This window comes from Podarcis vaucheri (assembly GCF_965113315.1).
Source record: "Podarcis vaucheri genome assembly, chromosome: 1".
Lineage (NCBI taxonomy): Eukaryota > Metazoa > Chordata > Lepidosauria > Squamata > Lacertidae > Podarcis > Podarcis vaucheri.
Window position 1 is genome coordinate 106521520 of NC_138759.1, and position 22763 is coordinate 106544282.

A 22763-nucleotide genomic window follows, 5' to 3' on the forward strand; every position below is an offset into this window, starting at 1 on the left:
AGCCTCCATTCACAGCATGCTGAAAGCTCGCATACTGCCATTGTGAAGCTACAGGATTGTGTTACAGCAACCACTTGTACAGCTTCTTTGTTCAAGAAATTCAAATGCATCTGCCCAGGCAGCATCTTCTCTCTCTCTCTCTCTCTCTCTCTCTCTCTCTCTCTCTCTCACACACACACACACACACACACACACACACATCTTGGAGAACTTCCACTGCTCCCAATTTAAGCAAAACATAAACTCCTGTGTTATTAGTATTCTCCTTTCTCCCCTCCAGTGGCACTTTCCCCAGCTGATGAACATATTATGCATGATAGCTACAACACCTCTCCCCATTTCGGAGCCACGAAGCATTCATGCACCCTGCCATGAGGACAGAAGTGTAGCATGTAATCAGCAAAACGGCAGCACACACACACACACAAAATGCTTCCCAGCTTTCGTCGGAAACACCTATATCTTCCCCTTCTCCTTTTTCTAAAGCTGCAGGACAAGGAATTATATAACCGAGATTAGTTCAGGTGGCTCCAGACTATATCCATCACATTGCCAAGCAGCCCACAAAACAAAGCCTGTTTCTTTGGCGTCCCTGTCCTCCGCATACCTTGCTGTTGCGAGGAGGAGGAGGAGGAGGAGGAGGAAAGATACCAGCAAAAGGGTGAGCTTTTAGACAAAAATAAAAAACCAAAACCCCACTTACCGCCTCAGAGTCTTCAAATCCATGCAGGTACAAATTGTCATACATGGAGGTCTGATAATCCAAAGCACCCCTTTCTCAGTGCAAAAGTGAATTCCCTACAAAAGCCACAGCTGGGATTTAAAATGCAGGGAAAGGCCTAGACAGTAGACAGAGCAGCTCCAGCCTGCCTTGTCAATTCCTCCTCTGGATTTGCCCCCAGCCAAGATGCTATTCATTCACATCATAGAAAGGAAGGTTATCCCTAGAGGCAACCCAGACCTGGCATTTTATCTGCCTTCCAAACACAGAGCATGAAAGCAAAACCGTTTTTCCCTCAACCAAGGGCTGATGACAGAGTCAGGAAAGAGACCGGTGATTGGCTGGGCTGCTGTGCCTCAGTCAACTCACAGAGAATTCTCTTTGATAGTGGATGACGAACAGGAGGGCTTCTGCGTTTGTAACAAGCATGTCCCCGATGATTTCTTCTCCTCAGCCTGCAATAATAATAAAAGCTCGCCAGCATTTTTGAAAAGGAAAGAAAGAGCTGAGGTGGGGGTGGATAGCTGGACAGATTTAACTACCAAATACACCCTGTGGAATAGAGAAAATAAGGGGTCCCCCCCCTCAAGTCCAGTCATCAAAAAAAAAGGAAGCCACAGCATTTCTACCAGTAAACAGCTTCACCTTAAAAGTAAACTGCAATTTGGCAATAAATCGTTTGTTTGTTTTTTATGCAGGAGAACAGGAGCGAGAGCACACGATGGAAACAGAGGAAGAGCTCTGCTAATTTATGCTGTTTCTATTTAGACATCCCTCCCCGCAGAATTATGTTGCTTAAGGAAGGACTGCAAAGATTTAACCATCACCACCACAGGCTTAAAAATAAAATAACCCACTTCTCTGTCTACTTCCTGGGCTTAGTTTGAATTGCCTGAGCAATATTCTTATTTGAGAGGCTCTTCCTCAGGATGCAAGTCGCATTTTAAAATAGGCTGCTGCAGACAAAACCGCCGAAAAATATTTTATCCCTTAAGAGAGTTATGCACTCATTTTCTGAAGAACCCCAATTTTTCTAATATTTTAGGGGAGGGGGGAATACCAGCTGCACACAGCCAAATTTGAAACCTCTGTCCTCTCTCGCTCATTGGAATAAGCATAGTTTGCAAAGTGCATGTTACAATTCCCCTCAGAACCACAAGCAAGTGGCCAAGAGAAGGAGGTGCATTTCGTCAAAGGGCAGGAGCAATAATTTTGCAAATGTTCACTCAGAAATAAATTCCAATGAGCTGAATAAGAGATAATCCCCAGTAAGTATGTTCCAGGTTGTAGACTCTCGCTTCTGAAGACCTGGAGTTCAAAAGCATTGCTTTCAAAAAAAGTTGAGGCATACAGACTACCAGTGGTTATTACGCAACAGAAAAGTATACGGCAGTGGTGATGAATCTGTGGTCCTACAGATGTTGCTGGACTCTGACTCCCATCAGCCCTAGACCCCACAGCCAATGGTCATGGATAATAGGAGCTGAAGTCCAGCAAAACATGGGAGTCCACAGACTTCCCATTCCTGGAATACTGTAGTAGATTTGGAGCATTGTACTGTAAATGGGTGTCAAAATTGAGATAGCTCTGTGAGACTTGCGACCAATTTTATAAGAGTTATAAGCACAATAACATTGTTTACACGTGACTAATCAGTTGTGCAAAAGTTGGTCCACGGAATACAGCTTCTACACCCTAAAGTGTTCACATACCACTGGTGCTAAGGAACAAATTTTAGATGGAAGGTCTCACCAGTAGACCTCTCACTTTGATATTCAAGATCTTTGGTTTAATCCCTGGCCTCTCCCAGCAGGGTAGGGCGAAGTTCCTGCCTAAAAACCTTAAGAAGTGTTCCCAGTCAACGAAAGTGCTAACCTAGATGGAATAATGGTCTGGCTTAGCATAAGACAGCTTCCTCTGTTTCTAAAGAGGGCCACATACACAACTTGTCGTCGCTGTTTTCATCTGTGTCCTACTTAATAGAGAACACTCACCTATTTGAAAAACTGTCCGGTGCAATTTCAGTTTAAAGAGAGAGATAAAAGAAGAGAGATCAGGGGCCGTGAAGCTTCTCATCAATAGTTAGCACATGGACAGCAGATCTTAAATTATAGTAATAGTTTCTAAATTAACATCTATACAGATGAATTAGCAGAGAACAGATAAAATAGGAAGAGATAAAGAACAGGGGGGAAACGAACCTTAAAAAAACAAACATTTGCAAAATTAAAACTATTTATAAATATCATACCCTTCACAAGGGCTGCCCCTAACCAATGCCTGTTATTATCTCTAGGGGTTGGTAACCATACACCTTTACGTCAGGTAGAGCTACCAACTATTCTACTGGAAGTCTCCTCAGAATGAAAATAGTTGGTTATCCACCCTACTTAACTCTGTTGTCGGTAATACCAAAGCAAGGCAAAGGTTTTGGTAACCATGGCATCCAGAAGCATAAAAACACAAGAAGAGCCTGTTGGATCAAGCCATATGCCCATCTAGTCCAGCATCTTGTTCTCAGTGGCCAACCAGGTGTCCATGGGAAGTCCACAAGCAGAACCTGAGAACAATTGTGTGCATTCTTCCCACCTGCAGTTCTCAGCAACTGATGTTTAAAGGCATATTGGCTCTGACAGTGGAGATGCAACGTAGTCAACATGGCTAGTAGCCACTGATACCCCTTATCCTCTGTGAATTCGTCTAACCCTCTTTTGAAGCAACCCAAATTAATGGCTATCGCTGCCTCTTGTGAAAGCAAATTCCATAGCTTAACTATGTAATGTGTGGAGAAGTGCTTTCTTTTGTCTGCCCTGAATCTTCCAACATTCAGCTTCACTGGATGTTCCCAGGTTCTAGCATTATATGAGAGAGAGAGAGGGGGGGGGGGAGAAATGCCTTTTCTAAAAAGCCCCAAATATTGGGAACTTGCTCCATCCTTTTGATCACCTTTTTCTGAACTCTTCCAGCAATACAATATCCTTTTTGAGGTGAGGTGATTAGAGCTGTACACAGTATTCCAAGTGCACCATAGGTTGATATAATGACTCGCGACGGGACGACGAAGAGTGAGGCCGGGAGGCTGGCGCCACAGCAATTTATGCTGCCGTACACGCCCCCCCCCCAAGGCACCTGGTTGGGTGCCTGTCCGTGGGCGTGGGCGCCAGCCAGGTGAGTGGGAGGCAGGGGGCTAAAGCCCCCTGCTTGAGGCGGAGACCGGCTCCCGCCCACAACCACTCCCCTCTCTTGCAGGAGGAGAGTCTTAATGGCATTATCATATTAGTAGTGTTATTTTCAATTCCTTTCTTAATGATCCCTGACATGGAATTTGACTTTTTCACAGCTGCCACACATTGCGTTGACACCTTTTTTGAGCTATCTATGAAGATGTGAAGGTTTCAATCCTGGTTAGTCACCACCAGCTCAGACACCATGAGCATATAGGTAAAATTAAGATTCCTACCCCCAATGAGCATCACTTTATACTTGCTCACACTGAATTGCACTTGCCATTTTGCTGCCCATTTACCCAGTTTATTGCATTAACTAAAGCATCTTTAGTTAATGCAATAAAAAAATTCCTCAGCGATGACATTCAGCATTAGGGATTAAAAATGGATCTCAGGATCTCTCAACAAAAGAGGGATTAACTTGAGCTGGAATATATAGACTTGTCAACTCTAACACTTAAAAGACACATTAAAACACTCCACTGAAGAAAAAAAGAGAAAGATGTAAATGTACAATGATTATGCTCGGATAAAATTATTTCCTCTACTCCCAAGCTCATAAAGCTTCAATGGCACTTCTGAAAATAAAGTTATTAAAATAATCATAATTGATTCACACAGGAATTCAGACTATAACCACTCACACACACAAATAAATAAGATAAAATATCATTTTTCTCTTGGATGTACACAGATGCAAGTCTCTTAGAGAAATACATAATATAGTGACTGAAAGAGAACTTAGTCTCTTAGAGACATACATAATATAGTGGCTGAAAGAGAACTTTCCTTGTGAAAGGGCCACTTCACAAGCAGGAAAAATTATCTAGGAATCCCAAGGAGCAGATAGAACTACTCCCTGGAACCTGTGCCTGCTCCCCTGATTTACAAAGAGAGTCCCTGCACTACCAGACTGATTGGTCCACATACTGTTCGGTGAATCAGGAGAACTCTGAGAAGATATCCCCACAGTGTAAAAGCCCAGGGCCAGACACTGGCCCTTTAACTGGTCATGCACCAGTATTCAGGGGGCTGGGACCTCTAGCACAAGATAGAAAGATCTGCCAGTCGCTCCAGGCCACTGCTGAGACAACTTGTATGTTCTGCCTCAGCTGCAGGCTTATTAACCATGCTCCTAAAACATACACCCAGGTCCCTCTCCAAGGTGCTGATCCTGCCTTACCTCGCTTTCCTGTCTGTCTGGAACTCCAGGATTACTGACACACACACACACACACACACACACACACACACACACACACACCCGCTTGGTCCATGGCCTATCTGCAGTGATGGTGAACCCCAAATATGAGGATAATGTAGCCTAGCATAGTTCTGCTTCTGCTAGAAACATCTGTGTTTGATAACTATTTTGACATCTAATATGTTTCTCCTGAAGCTACAATATACTTTTAAGTTAGATTTTTTTTAATCCATTTGAGAGAGGTAGATAAGTTTTAACATACCATCTGCATGATGAAAATGATGGCGAACACGCAATGGGCTTTATGAGATGTTCTTGAAAATAGTAACTTAGTTATCCTGAATTAAAAACCAACTTCCAAGTCCTCGTGGTTTTGGACATCCACCAAATGTAATTCTGGCAGGATAACTACTTACTGCACAGCTGTGAACATGCTGCAGATCATGCAGTTAGAGTATCCACTGAGGTTCACTGCATTTCCTTCAAACAAGTGTGTGTGTGTGTGTGTGTGTGTGTTGAGACACACAAATTTATCTTCATAAAAATAAATTGTCTCAAGTAGATGAGAATGCATCCTGTAGCCAAGCAGTAATCACTGGGGGATCACTGACTTGCAAATATGGATGTGTTAAATATGAACTCTAGTCATGCTTATCCTGCCAATAGCCCAATAAACCAATAGCCCTAGACTTCAATGATTATGTGATCACAGCAAGGCCAAGGCCATATTAAGACAATTTACTGATTCTTGATTAATAATCCTGCATTTTTGCTGCTAAACTTTGTCCCAGGGTTATTTTTTAATAAAATAAATCAAAATTAATGATCATTTAATTAAGAGATAAACTTTATCTCTGCCTCTAATATCTTCACAATTTGCCTCAGTTTTGAGCAATTACAAACTAATGTATTCTAATATATACATTGTTTTAAAGAAGTTTGTGAAACTATAAGCTACAGCATAACTACAATATTCAGGGTATATTTTGGTCAACTATATCAGAGGGAATTCAATGAATCCCACCTAAAAGTTAAAAACAATTGTGACTTCTTTTACTACATATTAATCTCACTGGAAATAGTATTATGTCTTTACTGGAGCCCAACAGAATCATCATTTTCCAGTGGACATGCAACAACTGAGTGCTTAATCCACAGAAGGAGGGGGCACGGAAATAAACGGAAAGGAAGAAAATACGAGCAAATAAACACTATGGTTATGCACATGTTAAGCAGGGGCATTTTCTTCATAAAGAGTATCAACAAAACATGGCAAGCACAACTTGCGTATTAGGAATACTGTCTTATAATAAATTTTGGGATGCTTTTCTGTGGCCTGCGAGATGCAAGTTAGCAGTGGACTCCAGCCATTTCCCAGCAAATGTGACAGAAGCCACCATCCTAACTGACACTAATTGGCATTCTGATGGCACTTCCAATAAAAAGGCCAAATATCGAGTGGCCCTGAAGAATGAACTGTCCCGTTATAGCCCCTAAAACTGATCCCTCCATCTAGGTCAGACAGAAAGCGTTCTAGAAGCATATTGAGGTAGGCTTGCTGAGCTGCTGGGAATCCTCTGCATATATCATTAGTGTAAGAAGCACTTCTGTTTGTTCACAATCCCTGGCACTTTTTAAGCAAGCAGTTACAGTAGCAGGTTAGCCTCTTCAACAAGACTCAGAGCTAGCCCTACCATTAGGCAGAGGGAGTTAGCTGCCTCAGGTAGCAGGTAATAGGTGTTGGGGAGTGGTGGGGAGCTGAAGGAGAGCAAGGCTTATGTGCCTGCCTTGCACTCCCTAAACTACCTGGCTGCCATCAGATTTGGTGAACAATGCTGTCCTGTTGCCAGTTCTGAAGTAAGATTCAGTTGCTAGTCCAGCCAGCTCCTGGAACTGGAACTAGGAAGATAGCAATCGAGTCCTTCGCCACGAGCAGCAAAAAAAAATTGGCCTACTCCTGACAAGAGTTTAAGAGGCAGTAATTAACACCCACCATGCACACCCCCGCAAAAGACCAGGTTACTCTAGGAACTTTCTGGTGGAAGAATGAGATATAAACTTATTATTATCATCACCATAATTTACTATGATATAGCCATGCTCTGTTGACTTATTTTTTTACGAGGCATCTGCATGAAGCCTTTGCTGAGAAGAATGTTTTAGGGCCATGAGGAACCCAGAGGCATGCTAGAGAAAGCAGACAAGAGTTGCAGAAAAGCTGTGTGTGCTAATGCTAAGTCTAGATGGACATTTAGAAATGATTACTATCAGTGTTCGAAATTAACCAGGCGCCAGGCATGTTTTGTGACTGGCGCCGATCCAACTGCAATCACGTGGAGATCTCTGGAAGCCAGGTTGGTGACTGGGGAAAGCAAAATATCACTTAGAGAAGGATCTGAAATATTTCCCTTGAAGCTTTCGTTTGGTTTATTCAGGATTACTTTATTTGATGTTTCAAGGTGTTGCACACTGCTTATTTGAGATTTGTTCTTTAAAATACAAAGCAGTACGGAATTTGAATGAATGAATAAATGAATAAATAAATTAATCAAATAAATAATCAAATCAGGTGCAGGGAACAGCACCTAAACATTCCATTGTGACAACTGCAGCCCAGCTTTAAGGTGCCATTTGGCAATTAAATTAGATATCTGGATTTCAAACAGTGATTACTATGATTAAAACAGAAATACAGTATCTGATTGTAGTGGGAAGTCCACTGCCTATGTGCTGTTGATAGGAAACATCAAGACCCCTGCTCTCCCTGTTCACAGTTCTTTATCTTTAAAGTGGATGCCTTCAAACACAGGACTTTCCTTTGTGAAGTAGGACATGGGCGCACACTACTTCTTTGAAAGCATCAACAAATATGTTGACGGGAGTGATCCAGCATACATTTTACACTTAGACTTCTCAAAAGTTTTGGGCAAAATTCCACACCAAAACCTGTTGAGTAAACTTAACCATAACCGTAAACTAAGAAGATGAGTCTCCTATTAACTAAGTTAGAAACAACAAGGAGGAGAACTCGGGGGTTAACATACAGTGCTGCCTCACCATAAAGGAAAGTAAGCAATCTATATAGGGGTCAGTGCTATTTAATTTATACCTACCGTAAATGATCCAGTCAGTGGTGAGAAGTGAAGTGACAAGTTTGCAGATGACGAAGTATTATTCAGGATGGTGAAATGTCAAAGTGCATTGTGAAGGATCATGCCAAACTGGGTGAATGGGCAACAAAGGAGCAAATGAAGTTTAAAATTGCTTTGTTTTTAATTGCTGGAATAGAAGGGTGAGCAACCTCTGAGAAAAATGAAGAAGAAAAGGGAGGAGGAAAAGTATTTTGGTAGCATCTCAAATACTGCAAATAGGCAGAGGAAAGATCAGGTACACCTGCCCCATAATGAATTCACAATCTCATTCCTTAAAACAATATACATTTTGAATGCGTGAACATTACCCGGGTTGGAAGAGTTCAGGCTAATCCTAGGTGGAAAGGCCTTATATTTTGGGCATAGCTTTCTGAAGGTGCAATAAATGTAGCCAGGTGTGATGCATGCCCATAACACATGAAATAAATCTAGATCATCTTCCCTTTGTCCCTGACACCCCAGAGAAATGTTCCAGCTTCCAACAACAGAGCTGTTCCCACATGTTAGCCTCTGAAAGACAAACTAACTTTAAGGAAAAGTGTGATCTTAAAAATAATAATCTGCAGCTCCTCCTATGCCTAAATGCAAAACTCCAAGCTTGTAGTGACAAATATAATTCTTCAGATGAGCAAATTCATTATGATCTAATTTTAATTAAGTTGCAGCAACTAATTCCACAATGTGAAAATCATCACGGAAAAGAAGTTGGAACGCACAGTACAGTTGATGCTGTTGATGCCAAATAATGCCATTTTCTGTAACACAATACAGCAACTTTAACGTGCAACATCTCTAATCTACGTTTGGTAGCACTATAACACAGTGCAACACTGACCAGACTCATATGCCTTAAATATTAATCACAAAACTGTCCTGGGATAAGAAGTCTCAAAACACTTGCATTATGAGGACAAACGCTGGCAACTATTCTGTCAGCTCAGGAAAGCGACTTGAGAAATGATGAATGACAAACTGGGGGTAGTCAACCAACAGTTACCCGTAATTTTCTGGATAAAAGACTTTCAGGTGGCACAAACAGAAATTAATCTGGAATATCTTCACATCATCAAATAATCATAGCACCCAAGGACTGCTGCCACCCCCCCACCCCCACCCCCCAAAAAAGCATGCATACAGTTACAAGAAGAATATTAAAACCTCTGATGACTATTTTATGAGGTTTGGATTGTTTCTCTTTTGGATTCTGGCAGTAAAAGTTTTCCTAGTATTATTTAGGTTTTTTTGCTGGGGGGTGAGAGTTGCCTTTTAGTCCACGTCTGCTTGGCCTACCTCTTTTATTACGTTCTGTTACTATCCCCGCAGGAGCTGATTGCAGCTGTTCTTTGTTCCCCGTTAAGTTTTGGGTACAGTATCAGACAGAGCTTGCTGTCTCTCTGCGAGCGGTGCCTTTAATGGATTTGCCGTGGCAGAGCAGCAGGGGGAGATCACACCCTGATGATTAAGGCAGGCCTGGGAAGGAGGATTCCGGATAAAAGTCAAAAAGGACATTAAGATGGGATATTTGCACCTAAATATTACAACTCCAAGGTTCCTTCCCAGGGACCTATCATTTATCCTTGAATTGCTGTATTACTGAAGGCAAAGAACTTTATGTTCCTGCCGCTTGCTGCTTACATTATAGCCTCCTCGACCTACGTCACCTATTACTGAAGTTAACTTGCGTTTGGAGTCACTTTCCGGATATACAATCTGTCGGCTATTTAGAATGCAGCCTTAAGCAATCTCTTCCTCCCCACCCCCCTCAGTCTGCCCCTCAAAAAGTTTCACAGAAGTAAATAATAAGGCAATAAAATATAAAATTCACCCCACAGACAGAAAAAACGGGGAGGAACATCTGGGACATGGGCTAGGCCAATGAAATGTGATTAAACTCAGAAGTGTAAAATAATCATTTCCATTATAGAAAAGCAATATATCTCCCACAGCAGCTTTGACATCTGTCAGATTTAATGAAAATGATGATGTGGCTGACGTACACATATATTTGCCTTGTAGCCCCTGGCTCATAAGATGTGCTCTGTCAAAGGCTACAGCAGCAGCCAGGACTTTCCAAGAACCTCAGATTTTCAGTATCTAAAACACAGTGCAAATGTGTTTAGTACTGAGCAGATCTGCTCCCTGGGGAGCCCAGAGGCAGGATCAAATGACACTTCAAACATGGCCGCTTCCTGCATCAAAGAAGGCATGTTTTTTGCACTATGTAATGTCTCAGGCCACATTCATGCCATACATTTAAAGCCCTATGGTTCCTGCCCCCAAGAATTATGGAAGCTAGAGTTTGTTAAAGGTGCAGAGATGTCCCTATTTCCCCCACAGAACTACAATACCCAGAATTGCCTGGAAAAATAGATTGATTGTTAAATCACTCTGGCGGGCTGCAATTCATTCTCCAAAAAGTCAGTGCCACCCAAAGAAAAATAATGTTTTGTTTTTTAAAAAAATGTTTAAGAAGTTACAGGTGTCAACCATTGCACTAGCTCATCGGCTACTAAAAGATCCATATTTGCGAGAATTCCTTGCTTGGAGGGACCTAATAGGGCCTAAAGAAAGAGTCAAAATATTTTAAACAAACACATACCCACCAGAGAAGCTAAAATGGCATTGACCTGGTCAGTGCCCTGGACTGAAAACTGCTGCAAGTCCTGCTTTAGCTGCTCCGAGCTTTTTCAGTGAAAAGCAGGATATTAAGAGCGGCATTCAACATTAGTCCTACTCAGAGTAGACCCACTGAAATTAATGAACTTAAGGTAGCTGTGTCAGTTAACATCAGTGGGTTTACTCCGAGTAGGGACAATTAATGTGAATTAAAAGTCTTGTTGAACAGCACTAATTCCCCAAAACAGACATTTTTTTTAAAAAAAAAAGATGCAATGAAATATTCAACAAAGCACAGTTGCAGGATTCAGTAGATCAACCTCTCACAGCCCTATACTTATACTTAAAAAAAAAAGACATTAAAAAAGTCCATTATGTTTCACAGAAGCAGGAAAGGCATACTCAGAAGATTTAATACCTTTTATTGTTATTACAGGAGCTTTTCCGCCCCCTCTCTCCACACACACAAGCCTCTCCTGCTGCAGTCTGTGTCTTCCATGGATGATTCAGATTTCTTCAGCCTTTTGAGAGTTTACCTGAAAATTCCAGTGGGCTGTGGGTGGCAAGTGTAGAGGCAGCAAACGAGTGGGAGAAGGTTGGCGACAAGGTTCGGAATATGTGAATCTCAGCATCAACAGCAAACCCAATTGAACTACTTCCCATTCTTATTCTAAACAACCCCATCCCAATCAGCCAGAGCCTCACAACAGAATTATGGCTCATTTTACAACGATCAGGAAGAGCTGGGGCTGTTTTAAGAGAGTCTCCATTCATAGTTTCCTTGAATCAATCACTCTTCTCTGGGTAATCAGGAGAGCCAGCAGTTTGGTTTGGTTTCACAGTCAGTGTTTGAAACTCCCATTGTTCTAGGCGCATTTTGCGACAGGGAATTTCATAAGCGCGAGCAGTTTCTGAGCTCTGGGCGCAGTACTGCGCCTAAGATTTCAGATTAAAACCACGGAGTGGAAGGAAAGGAGGACCTTTTTCTGCTTCCCCACTTCCAGCTCCTCTCTGGAGACTGGAGAAGAGACCCTTCTTAACGATATTAGGGGGGTGGGCAGTGGAAGGACTAGACCATATGAAAAATGAACATAATATTTTAGCTGCAGTTCATTCATTTTCAGCTTTGTATTCTTGTCATAAAAAGTGTGCCTAGACATTCCGTTGCTGTGCCCATAACCTGGGTTGAAGGTGCCATTTAGCTCCTAGCTTTCATATCTCAGTTGCCTCCTAGCTCACATCTGGCATAACACTTAAGTCTATGTACACTGTCAGGGGATGCTAAACCTTTGCACTGCCTGGACTGCAAACCGATTTACATACTCCTGTATCCCCAAAATGGCAAGAGCACATCAATGGTACTTTGTGCGCTATTTGTGTCTGCATCTCAGTGAGCAAGGGTTTCAAGGTTCATGAAAGGCATATGAGTCCATTCCTACATTTGCGTACCCTCCAACATTTCTCTGATGAAAATAGGGATGTCCTATGGAAAAGCATGACATTCTGGGATCAAATCAGAAACTGGGGTGGCTTCTGTAAATCCAGGACTGTCCCTGGAAATTAGGGACACTTTGAGGGTCTGCATTTGCACCTATGTGTACAAAGGTCTGATGGGGCTAGCAAGAACAGCTGAGCTAGGTCTGCCCCTTGGCTGACGATGCATATACCATCGACACACCGCTGCTGCTGAATGTTCAGTGGTGGCTTGAAGAGGACCTACACAAACACAAATGTGAACAGTAGGCCCTGTTCAGACTGCTTGACATGGAATGGAACAAGCTTACCATATGCATCAGCACAAAGGAGGCAGAGCTAGCCTGCACATTCTCATGGCCCCTTTCATGGGTTCAGTACCCACAAGTAGAAAAAGCCCAAATAGGGGTTATGTTGTCCATAATCTTGTGTGTTTCTCTGCACAGCAAGTGTGCTGCTGTCCTGTGAGGAACCTCAGAACTAAAGCAGGATGAGCAGATTTAAAAGACACCAAGGGGGCAGGGGGGGGGGATCCAAATCAAGTTTCTCATTTTTTAAAAAAATAAGTAAATCCTGTTTTTTTGAATAAGTGTGCCTGCTAATTAGTTGCTATAGCAACAGTTTGCAGCTAAGCAGCATCTGGAAATGTAGCCCCAAACTTTTCACCATGCCGTCTCTTGCCCTGCTGCACTACAAAGGTACATCCAAACACCCTCCAGCAAGCGTTTAACATAGGAACAAAATATATCGAGGTGTCCTCAAATGGCTTGGAATCTTGGCTCAATGGGGTGTGCGGACGTGAGATTTGAATCTGCTAGCGTGCCCACGCTTTGTGCGATTCCTGCCGGAAATGCCAGCGTACATGGAACAATCCAACACAGAGTTACCCATGCTTTAGAAAAAACCCCAACCCCCCCCCCAATGATTCAAGTGAGCTTAAGCACCCTTCACTTTGCCTTGGGTTGTGGCAACTATGAAATCAATGGATTCTTGTTTAGCACTCTGTGCACATCCATGGATATTAAGAAAAATCACTTACTTGGAACACCCTCCTGCCTTCCTCTCAACACATTTGCCGCACTGCTCATGCTAATATCTGCCTTCCCTTGAAGGGTTTTTGAACAAATACTGCCTCCCATTTTGAGAGGGGTCATGGGCAGTGAACATGCCAGGACTGTGCACCAGCCTTGCCCCTATTCAGGGGCTGTTGGAAGGGACCCTACGTGCATATCAGCGTGGGGACGTATAGTAACCTCAACATAAGGGAGGGATCATAGGTGAATCAGCATCCTTCCTGGAGGAGCACTAGGCACTTATGTTGCTATGCACACAAAACTCCCTCTTGTGCTTGCTAAACATTTGGCAACATGGTGCTGGGGGCATGGCTGCCCCAGGCGCAGGGCTAGGATGTCTTAAGGTGGCTTGTCTGAATCCCCTTCCACTAAGGCCTTATTCGAGACCAAAGCTCTTCAAAGACAACACCAGAAAGGGCTAAAACCGATGAGCTGGGGGAGGCAGCTTCCAGATAGGGGTGCTCCAACCCTAGCTACCATGCATTCCTTAGAACATCTATAGAAAGCCCCAGTGCACATAGAGCTAGCTAAGGATACATTTCCCCCTCCCCCTAGTGCCCCAGAATGAAGCTATGGGGAGAGGGGTTGTAGCAACGTTAAAATGGCAGCTCACTGCCACCTGTAATGGCTGCTAAGTAATACCACAGAGGGGGCCCATTTAAAGTAAGAGGAAGCTCACTGCTGTGTTCTGTCTGCTCTGAAACAGCCATAAGGAAGAAATTGGAAGCTTCCACTTCCATTCTAAATTAACCACAAATTTAGTGTGTTGTCCAAACCGTCAGCTGTGGCTCATCTTGATTAGGATGGTTTGTAGAAACAAGCCAGCGTGATACATTAAGGCTTGATGTTGGCTTCTTTCGACAAATCATAGTGAGGATGAACCTCAGAAGTAGCAGCACGCTGTGTTTGATCTAAAACAGAAGTGAAAGCTTTCAAACTCTTTCTTGCACAGCCACACCGAAGGAGGAGAGGGATGAGACGGAATGGGTAAGCACATTATTGTAATGCTAGCTTTATAGCTAAACAGGGCCAATGTTTTGGTGGAGGGTGGAAACAGGCAAGGCTCAAATAATTATACATATTTGCATTTTCTTTGCTTTTGTATAGACTTTAGTGTTGTATTGATATTATCCTTTGTTTATTATCCTTCTTATAGAAAGGAAAGGAAAGAGCTGCTAGGCTGCATCACTGGTCATTTCTCACAGTTGATTGGATCACTCTCACGTTGTCTTGTCTTCTTTCCACTGTATCACATTTACGCTCCCCGCCAACACTTTAAAAACCTTATGTAATTCTGCAGCATCCTCTTCACCTCTAGTCATTCTTTACTAATTTGCCTTGCTCATCTTCATATCCGTTCCTCTAAAAAAAAAAAGTACCTCCAGCCACTGTCGTCTAACACATCTAGGAGTGGCCACACAGGAATTTATTTTGCCCCTGGTTAGCATTAAATCCCAAGGCAAAGTGGTTTGCATGTAAAGTGGCCTCTGTAGACCTTCTGATCATACTCACATAAACCTCAGGCAGCTCAGAAAGGGGAAACCTCTGCATGAAGACGTCAAATCAGTAATGATTAAATGGGCACAGGATTTAGGTCATAATATACAATTTGAGGATTGGATAAGACTCTGAAAAGTGAATTTGAAATTTACAGATTGTATATTGTTGAAAGAGAAATACATAAAAATGATGTATAGGTGGTACATTGCACCAGGAAAACTGGCAAAAATATATAAAACAGAACAAAAGAACTGTTGGAGGTGCAAAGAAGGGGAAGGTACATTTTATCACATGTGGTGGGATTGTAAGATTATTTTTAAAAAATGGGAAATGATATACAATGAACTTGGAAAAAAATTCCTTCCAGTAGCACCTTAAAGACCAACTAAGTTAGTTCTTGGTATGAGCTTTCGTGTGCATGCACACTTCTTCAGATACACAGAAATGTCTTGCGAGTTCCTGCGGGGTTTTTTTCCTCTCCCCCCCCCCTTTCTAAGCCGCTAAGCCGCTTATCAGCTGATCCGATAAGCCGGCAAGTCACTAAAAGCCGCTAAAAGCCGCTAATAGCGCTAATCTGCTAATCCGTCAATGGGCTTGCTTCGCAAGACGAAAAAACCGCTAGACGAAGAGAATCACAGAACGGATTCTTTTCGTCTTGCGAGGCACCACTGTATTAGCAGGAGTGCACTCTCCAATGCAAGTCCTTTGAGCAAAAACCATACCTATATCTTTAATAGTACTGGAAAGTCTGACTACACTCTCATGCTCTATCCCAGTGATGGGAAAGCCATGGCCTTCTTAATACTTCAGGACTCTAACTCCCATCAGCCCACGTCACCATGGTCATTGGGTCAGGGACGATGGGAGGAATTTTCCTCTCCCCTTCAGTGAGCTTTTCTGCTTTTGCCTCATTTTCTAATCCTTGGGATCTCCAAAGTTTGCTCTTCGTTTTTTCAGAGCAACTAGGGTGCATCCTTCCTGTGGTGGGTTCATCTGAGATCAGGTACCTATGACAAGTTGTTTTCTGCAAATACGGTAAGTCTAGGAGGATACGAAAGAATCTCCACTTCTAATGGCGAATGCAAAATGTGAAAGCTTAGTAAATATTTTTAGGCATGTCTCCTGCTGTGTAGAAGTCCAGGCACTCATTAGGAATTCACTGTCATAAAATATATGCAAATCTGTGTGTATTTTGCACGTGCAGTGTAAGACCCAATCTACATGCAGAATACTGGGCTCAGAAAATCCTACTGGGACTCTTGAACACAGTCTGGCCACGGGTTAAACTAAACTGTCCACCTGCATTCCAAAGAAGATACCCATCAAGATATGTCGTAATATAGCTGTTAAGGAAAATGGCTTTTAGGGACAATCTTATTTTACTCTGATCCATAAATCACTGAGGTCATACACAAGCAAGCAGCTCTCTTAGCTCTGTCACCCTGTTCATGTTGCAACCGTTCCAGACAAATCAGTGAAGCTGCAGTAAGCAGGGTTAGGACTTAATAACTTTGCCTTCAAGCGGCACCTAAAAATAGGATGGCTTGCTAGTTGTAACCTGGGGCTTCTTCTCCTAGCAGCCGCTGCTCCTCCCTAACTAATTATTGCTCTTAGATAGAAAATTGGGGGGAGGGGGCAGGGGGAAGAGAAGCATGCAGCACACATCTGTTTTGTGCAGGAAGGTTAGCTCTTTTTGTGGCAAAACAACACTTCACAAAGGCAGGCTGCCGTTCCAGAAACTCAAAAGGGCTAATTCTGTATGGAAAAAGTTGCATGTTACAAAACAAATTCGTTTTCTCTGGAATGCAGAAGAACAATATTCTTTAAAAGCTAGGTTTCACATAGTGCACATCCAGGCTTCAGCTTCCAAGATTTTTGATCCATCAGTGCGGCCCCAATTCTGGAAGCAGGGCAACTTTGTCAAGTTCACCTGTCCCACTGCAGCCCCAGAGCTGCTTCCCCACATGTTTCAGAGGGTCGTCCAACCCAGAGAAGATTTTTGGAAGGTGGAAGGAACTGAAGGATGAAAGGAAGCCAAAAGCTCACACTCTCTCTCGTGTTCTCTCTCTCTCTCACTCACACACTCTCTCACTCTCTCTCTCACTCTCTCTCTCTCTCTCTCTCTCACACACACACACACACAGGCCTCAACCTTCTGCTGGTGGGAACATCCCGTAAGCAGAACCAAAAAAATGTTTTTGTGATCTTTATCATAAATGAAAGGGGGCTGGAACTTTCCAAACTTAGTAATCAAATAAAATATTATTAAAACGTTTCAAGGACTAAAAACAGAAAGAATTGATGTCCATTACCATGGCAGTTGTTATTCCAGTGATTAATAAATAAAACCAACTTATCTACTGATTTATCTGTTGATGCCCCTTCTTTCATTTCCACCCATATATACACATGCAAGCTATTATCTGCATTTTGCTAAATCAACAGAGCCAAGAGAGGGAACTTAAGACTTTTCCACTTAACTGTAACATAAATTCTTTGTTGTTGTATTTATTTATTTATACTTAACAGATGCCACAAGCAAGTTGCCTGGGCACCATACAAATTCTTGTTGCTGTTCATCATGACGTCATATATTGTCATGGAGGGTTAAACCTTTTCGCTAATTGAAAATTATTATTTTAGGATTCTAAGGCAGTTTGTACACCATATCTCTGAATTTCCTCTCAAAATTTTGTCAGCAGTAGAGACATGCTAAATGATGGAAGGAGAGAGCATTAATACAGGGCAAGGAGAGAGGTGTGCCCAACAGGCAGTGTGGATGTTGTGAAAATGTCATTATAACAACATCCACATTGGATCTCCTCCAACAGAGTTGGTGAAGAAGCTGGGCCTACACATGGTACTCTAGTAAAGGCTAGTCTTCCTTCAGCCATGAATAAGGAATTAACTGGAGGACTTGAGAAGAAGGATCCCCCTTGAGGAATGACAGTAGAAAGAAGGTATAGCCAAGCTACCTACCCAACCAACTAGTTAGAACCAGGACATAAATTCAACATACTACATAATTTGTCTGTCTTCTACAAAGAACAGCTTTCCCCAAGGCCTGGTGGCCTTCAGATATTCTTCAACTAGATCGCCCATCATCTCTGACCATTGACCATGCTGGCAGGGAATGATGGGAGCTGGAGTCCAGCAACATCTCAAGGGCATTAGATTGGGGAACGCTGGCCTAAAGAGAGGGGCTTTAAAATGTAGGGGTGACCACAAAATTCCCATGCTAGAACAGATCTATTATGCTGATGCCACCCGTCCATTGTATTTAGGGGCTGCAGGAACCCTTGAGTCAAGAACACATTCTTTTTCATTTGAGAAGCAGTTCTCTATCAAGTGCAAGTTTCAAAGGATAAAAAACTTCCATTTCTTACATTAAAAGTCACTTTCCACATTTCTATTTTGAATGTGGGTTACCATAGCAATCAGCAGAATCCTGCAATGATTTTTTTCCCTTGTTTAGTTATAATTACTGCATAATTTGGGCTACCAGCTGAAGGCATATTATTTCTATCAGAAACACGCAGGAGCCAACATTATGGACCAGAGGCCGTAATTGCAAAGCATACAATTTCTTGGGCAAAACAAAAGGACGACAGCACAGTATGGTAATTTTGCTCTTTTATACTCTTTGCTTGCCTTGAAGCAGTTTAAGCAATGATATGTTTATGATACAAAAATGGGGACAGAAGGTGAGGACTGGGTGGAGGAGTGGGTGAGTGAGAGAAAAGTCAGATTAGTTTTACCAGAAAATGCCTTATTATTTGAATTTAAGAAATGTGGATAAAGTAAGTAATTTGAAAGACTTGCAGGCGGGCGGAGGGAAGTCAACAAAGAGAAATTGGAGGTAAATAAGATGTTGTGATTGTATAATTTTTGTATTGGAAAATGAATAAAAATATTACGTAAAAAAAAAAGAAAATGCCTTATTATTTTCAGCATCCCATACAAGGCCAGAAACCTTCCAGAAGAGCAATTTGAGCCCTATACATGTCCACACAGGGGCAAATCCCACTGGGTTCAGTGGTGATGAGTCCTAAGTAAGTAGGTTACAAGACTGCAACCTTTGCTAGCTATGGGGCAGAGGAAGTAAAGCGAAATGGGCAGCCCTAAGCTGGCTTGTTGCTTGGGGAAATGGACGAGAGGAGATGTAGGGCCTGGAATGGGATACAGAATTGAGAGCCAGTGTGGTGTAATATTAGTGATGGGCTAAGACTTGGGAAACTAGGGTTCAAATCTCTACTTCGCTATGAAGCTCACTGAGCGACTTTGGGCCAGACACTGCCACTCAGAGTAACCTACCTGTTGTGAGGAGAAAAGATGGAAAATAAAGATAATAATATAATAAGCAAAATAAATAAAACCTTTGGATGTGGTATGCCATTGCTATTTACCGTATATCTTTGACTTTGAACTTTTCACGTATATGTTTGGGGAAAGGAAGGTGGAGAGTATGACTCCCTTAACAATAAATTACGTTTAGATGTTTGCGGTCTTGACAGTGTATTATTTCCTCTGCTAAAGAGTACCATTATGTACTTCCCAATATGTTATTCTCAAGACAAATATCATGACACAACTGACACTTGTCGGCATACCACGGGCCTGTACTCTGGACAACATGTCTAACTAAAGGTTCTTTTGTTTAAAAAAGAAACTAAGATAGGTATAAATACACTGAATCCAAAAAATGAGACCAACTACTGTAATTAGAATTTCCAACTAAAACCTTGGTTGAGGTAAGTCTTTCCCTAGGTTCTACCTTAGCAAACAACAACAACAGGACTAGTGAGTTAAATACAAGAAGGAAAGCTAGTTTTCCTGCAGCAGTTTACATACAGCCAGTATTCTACAGAAATCCTAGCACTAGCATGACTGTTAACTTTGTCCTATCTGTTTTACTCAAAGCTGAGTGATGCAGCTAGGTCAGATAAGGAGTGATCTCCTCTCTATACACATCCACAATACAATGGCTCATTTATATGGCTGACATCTTGGGTTGTGTCCAACGTGGGCTGCATTCAGACGTGGGGTTTATTGCTTTAGTATTCCTGGTTATAATACTAGCCCTTCTGTCCCAATTTCCAACATTCCTTTTACACTGCAGTATCTGCTGTGTTATGGAACTGCGGCTTTTTGATCAATATGCCACTACATTATACTAAAATTTAAAGGGTAGAAAAGAATGGTAGGCCAGGATACCCACCCAAATTTTGCCGTGTCAAGCTACAATGCAAAAACGACTGGATTTTCTGAGTAAATGGCACTGCAAACACTCCCCCCCCCCGAAACAATTAACAATTAACTAACCTTCCGATGGTTTCTGCTAGATTTCCCAAAGTGGTTTTTTATGTTGCAGGAAATTACTGGGAAAGGAAACTTCAGGAAAATGGAATAAAGTACTATCTGAATGCAGCCTATGAATGAATTTAAGTTAGTTGAGCCCATTAATTTCCGTGGGTTTAACTCCGAATATGACTTTGTTCAGTGGTTCTCAAACTTTTTCCACTTGGGCACACTCTTAGAATAAAAATTTGCCCGTGCCACACTGATTTTTGTTGTTGTTGTTGATAAGAATTACACTGGAGAACAAAAAGAAACAACTCCTAGAAGTACTTGATTTTGAAAAGATATCTATCCATATTCTGTAAATACAATTTTTTTTAATAATATTTGTACTATACTATACTACACTGAAACGTTCAAATGTTTCTTTGTCCTTAAATCTTCCTGTTACACCCTTCGAGAAGCACTGACTTAGTTGAATTCACCCCATTCATTTTAGACCACTTTGCCATAGTTCTGCAATCACCAAGGAATTCTGGGAATTGTCCTCTGGAAAAACAGAGAATTCTGTTTTTTAAAAAACTCTACGCCGACCAAGACTGCCATGGGGAAGTTAATAATGGGGACTGCGTTGGTTTCTGCACTTTCACATGAGTAGCAGTGTGATGGCCTGGGATTTGGACTCAGAGGCTGAACCTGAGGAATCCCAGCCTGCACAGGAATCCCCGCCTCCAGAACCAGCTGAGCCGGGGCTGGAGCCTGAGCCTGAAGGGTCCTAACCTGTGCTGGATCCTCAGGTGCAGGCACCAGCTGAGTCTGCTCTGGCCCCTGAGGGGATGGAGGACCCATTGCCTGCAGGTGCTCCACTCTCAGCCCCGTCAGGGGGAGAGGAGGTTGCCTCTGGGTCCGGTAACCCTCCAGCCTCTCCTGAGCTGCAGAGGCTCAGGGCAGAGAAGAAGAAGAAGAGTTTGGATTTGATATCCCGCCTTTCACTCCCTTTAAGGAGTCACAAAGCTGCTAACATTCTCCTTCCCCTTCCTCCCCCACAACAAACACTCTGTGAGGTGAGTGGGGCTGAGAGACTTCAAAGAAGTGTGACTGGCCCAAGGTCACCCAGCAGCTGCATGTGGAGGAGCGGAGAAGCGAACCCGGTTCCCCAGATAACAAGACTACCGCTCTTAACCACTACACCATACTGGCTCTCAGAGAGGCGGAGGGAACTAAGTTCCTGCAGGAGGAGTGCTCGCCTCCAGGCCAGGAGAGGCAAGTCACCTGTGGACCAGGGCCGCCTTATGCCTCGGGGCAGATAAAAGCCAGTCAGCCCCAGTCCCAGGTTGCGGGAGCAATGTTGTTGGTAGCCTGTTCCTGCCTGTACCCTGTCCTGCTCTTCTGCCAGAGTTCCTGATCCCACCCGACTCCCCGCCTTGGACCCAGCTACAGCTTTGATGGACAGCCTCCATATGGCACCATTGACCTCGGACTGGACTCGGACCTCACCTCTCAGTTAGCCCCCGGGACCAGCACAAGTAGCCACATTGCTTGATCATCCATGCTGCTTCCCAACTACAGGGTGAGGCTCTCCGCTTCACTCCTATAGCACGGCAGGTGAGGAGGAGGTGAGGGGTTGATAAAGGTAAGTGGAGGCAAACAGAGTGATGCTGGTGGCCATTGCACTCCCATCTTCCCTTCTCATAACTGCAGTGCATACAGACTGTGGAGCCAGTTTGTCTGTGGGTAGATACTTGCCTTGAATAGGAGAGGCATAACAAGGTCTGATCGAAGTGGCAAGGGAAGGTTCTCATTCATAACATTATCTTTCATTAAAACCCCAATTAAAATATTTACATGCACAAGTGAATAGCCAAGCTATGAGCTTTAAAAAGAAAAAGATGGGAGAAAGGGATAGACTGCTGAGCAAGCAGTAACGATGCCTTGCAGGAAGCACAACGATCAGAGGTGGGGGGGGAGAGAGAAAGGGTTATGCAAAGTGGAGAGATATTTCACAATTAGTCCCGGCGCAGGCATTGTCCGAGGCAGACAGAGGCCAAGATTTATGACCTCGTTTCAGCGACTGCGCTTTGCACGTGAAATATTGAGAGACTTAACTCCCTTCCCAGAGGCAGCCCTGACCATATAAGTTGACTTTAGCTAAAAGATAAAACAGCGACTTTGGGAGAAGATTGAAAAGTGTAGCAAAACAACCACCAGGATGATGTTTTGAGCTCCAAATCCACATTGCAGATCACTGATGTTCTACACTAAATGAACCGAAAAGAAACCTTCCAAGCCGAGCCAAAGCCACAGAACTTCATCTGATCATCTTGGCTGAGTATTGGGGTGTGGTGGGCTTAAGCCAGAAATACAAGGAAAGTTTGCCACAGCTTTGGAAGTTGGTGCTGAAGTCTAATCAGCTTAGCAAGGGAAAACATTTGAAACCAAAGCCAAATGTCATAAGAGGGACTGCATTCATGGATAACAGATGGCTAGGAATTTATATAG

At 42.9% G+C, this 22763-nt stretch overlaps 1 protein-coding gene across 3 annotated transcripts in view; it reads right to left on the minus strand.

Annotated features, from left to right (window-relative positions):
• The window catches only part of CACNB4 (calcium voltage-gated channel auxiliary subunit beta 4), a 154790-nt gene that overhangs the window by 101436 nt on the left and 30591 nt on the right, over positions 1–22763 (minus strand). Inside the window, exon 1 of one of the 3 annotated variants that reach the window (XM_082198474.1) lies at positions 704–1051. The exons of the other annotated variants lie outside the window; for them this stretch is intronic. Within the exon in view, the coding sequence (XP_082054600.1) occupies positions 704–748 (45 nt within the window). The 5' untranslated portion in view covers positions 749–1051. Of the gene's footprint in view, positions 1–703; positions 1052–22763 lie in introns of those variants that run through there. 3 annotated transcript variants of the gene reach the window in all.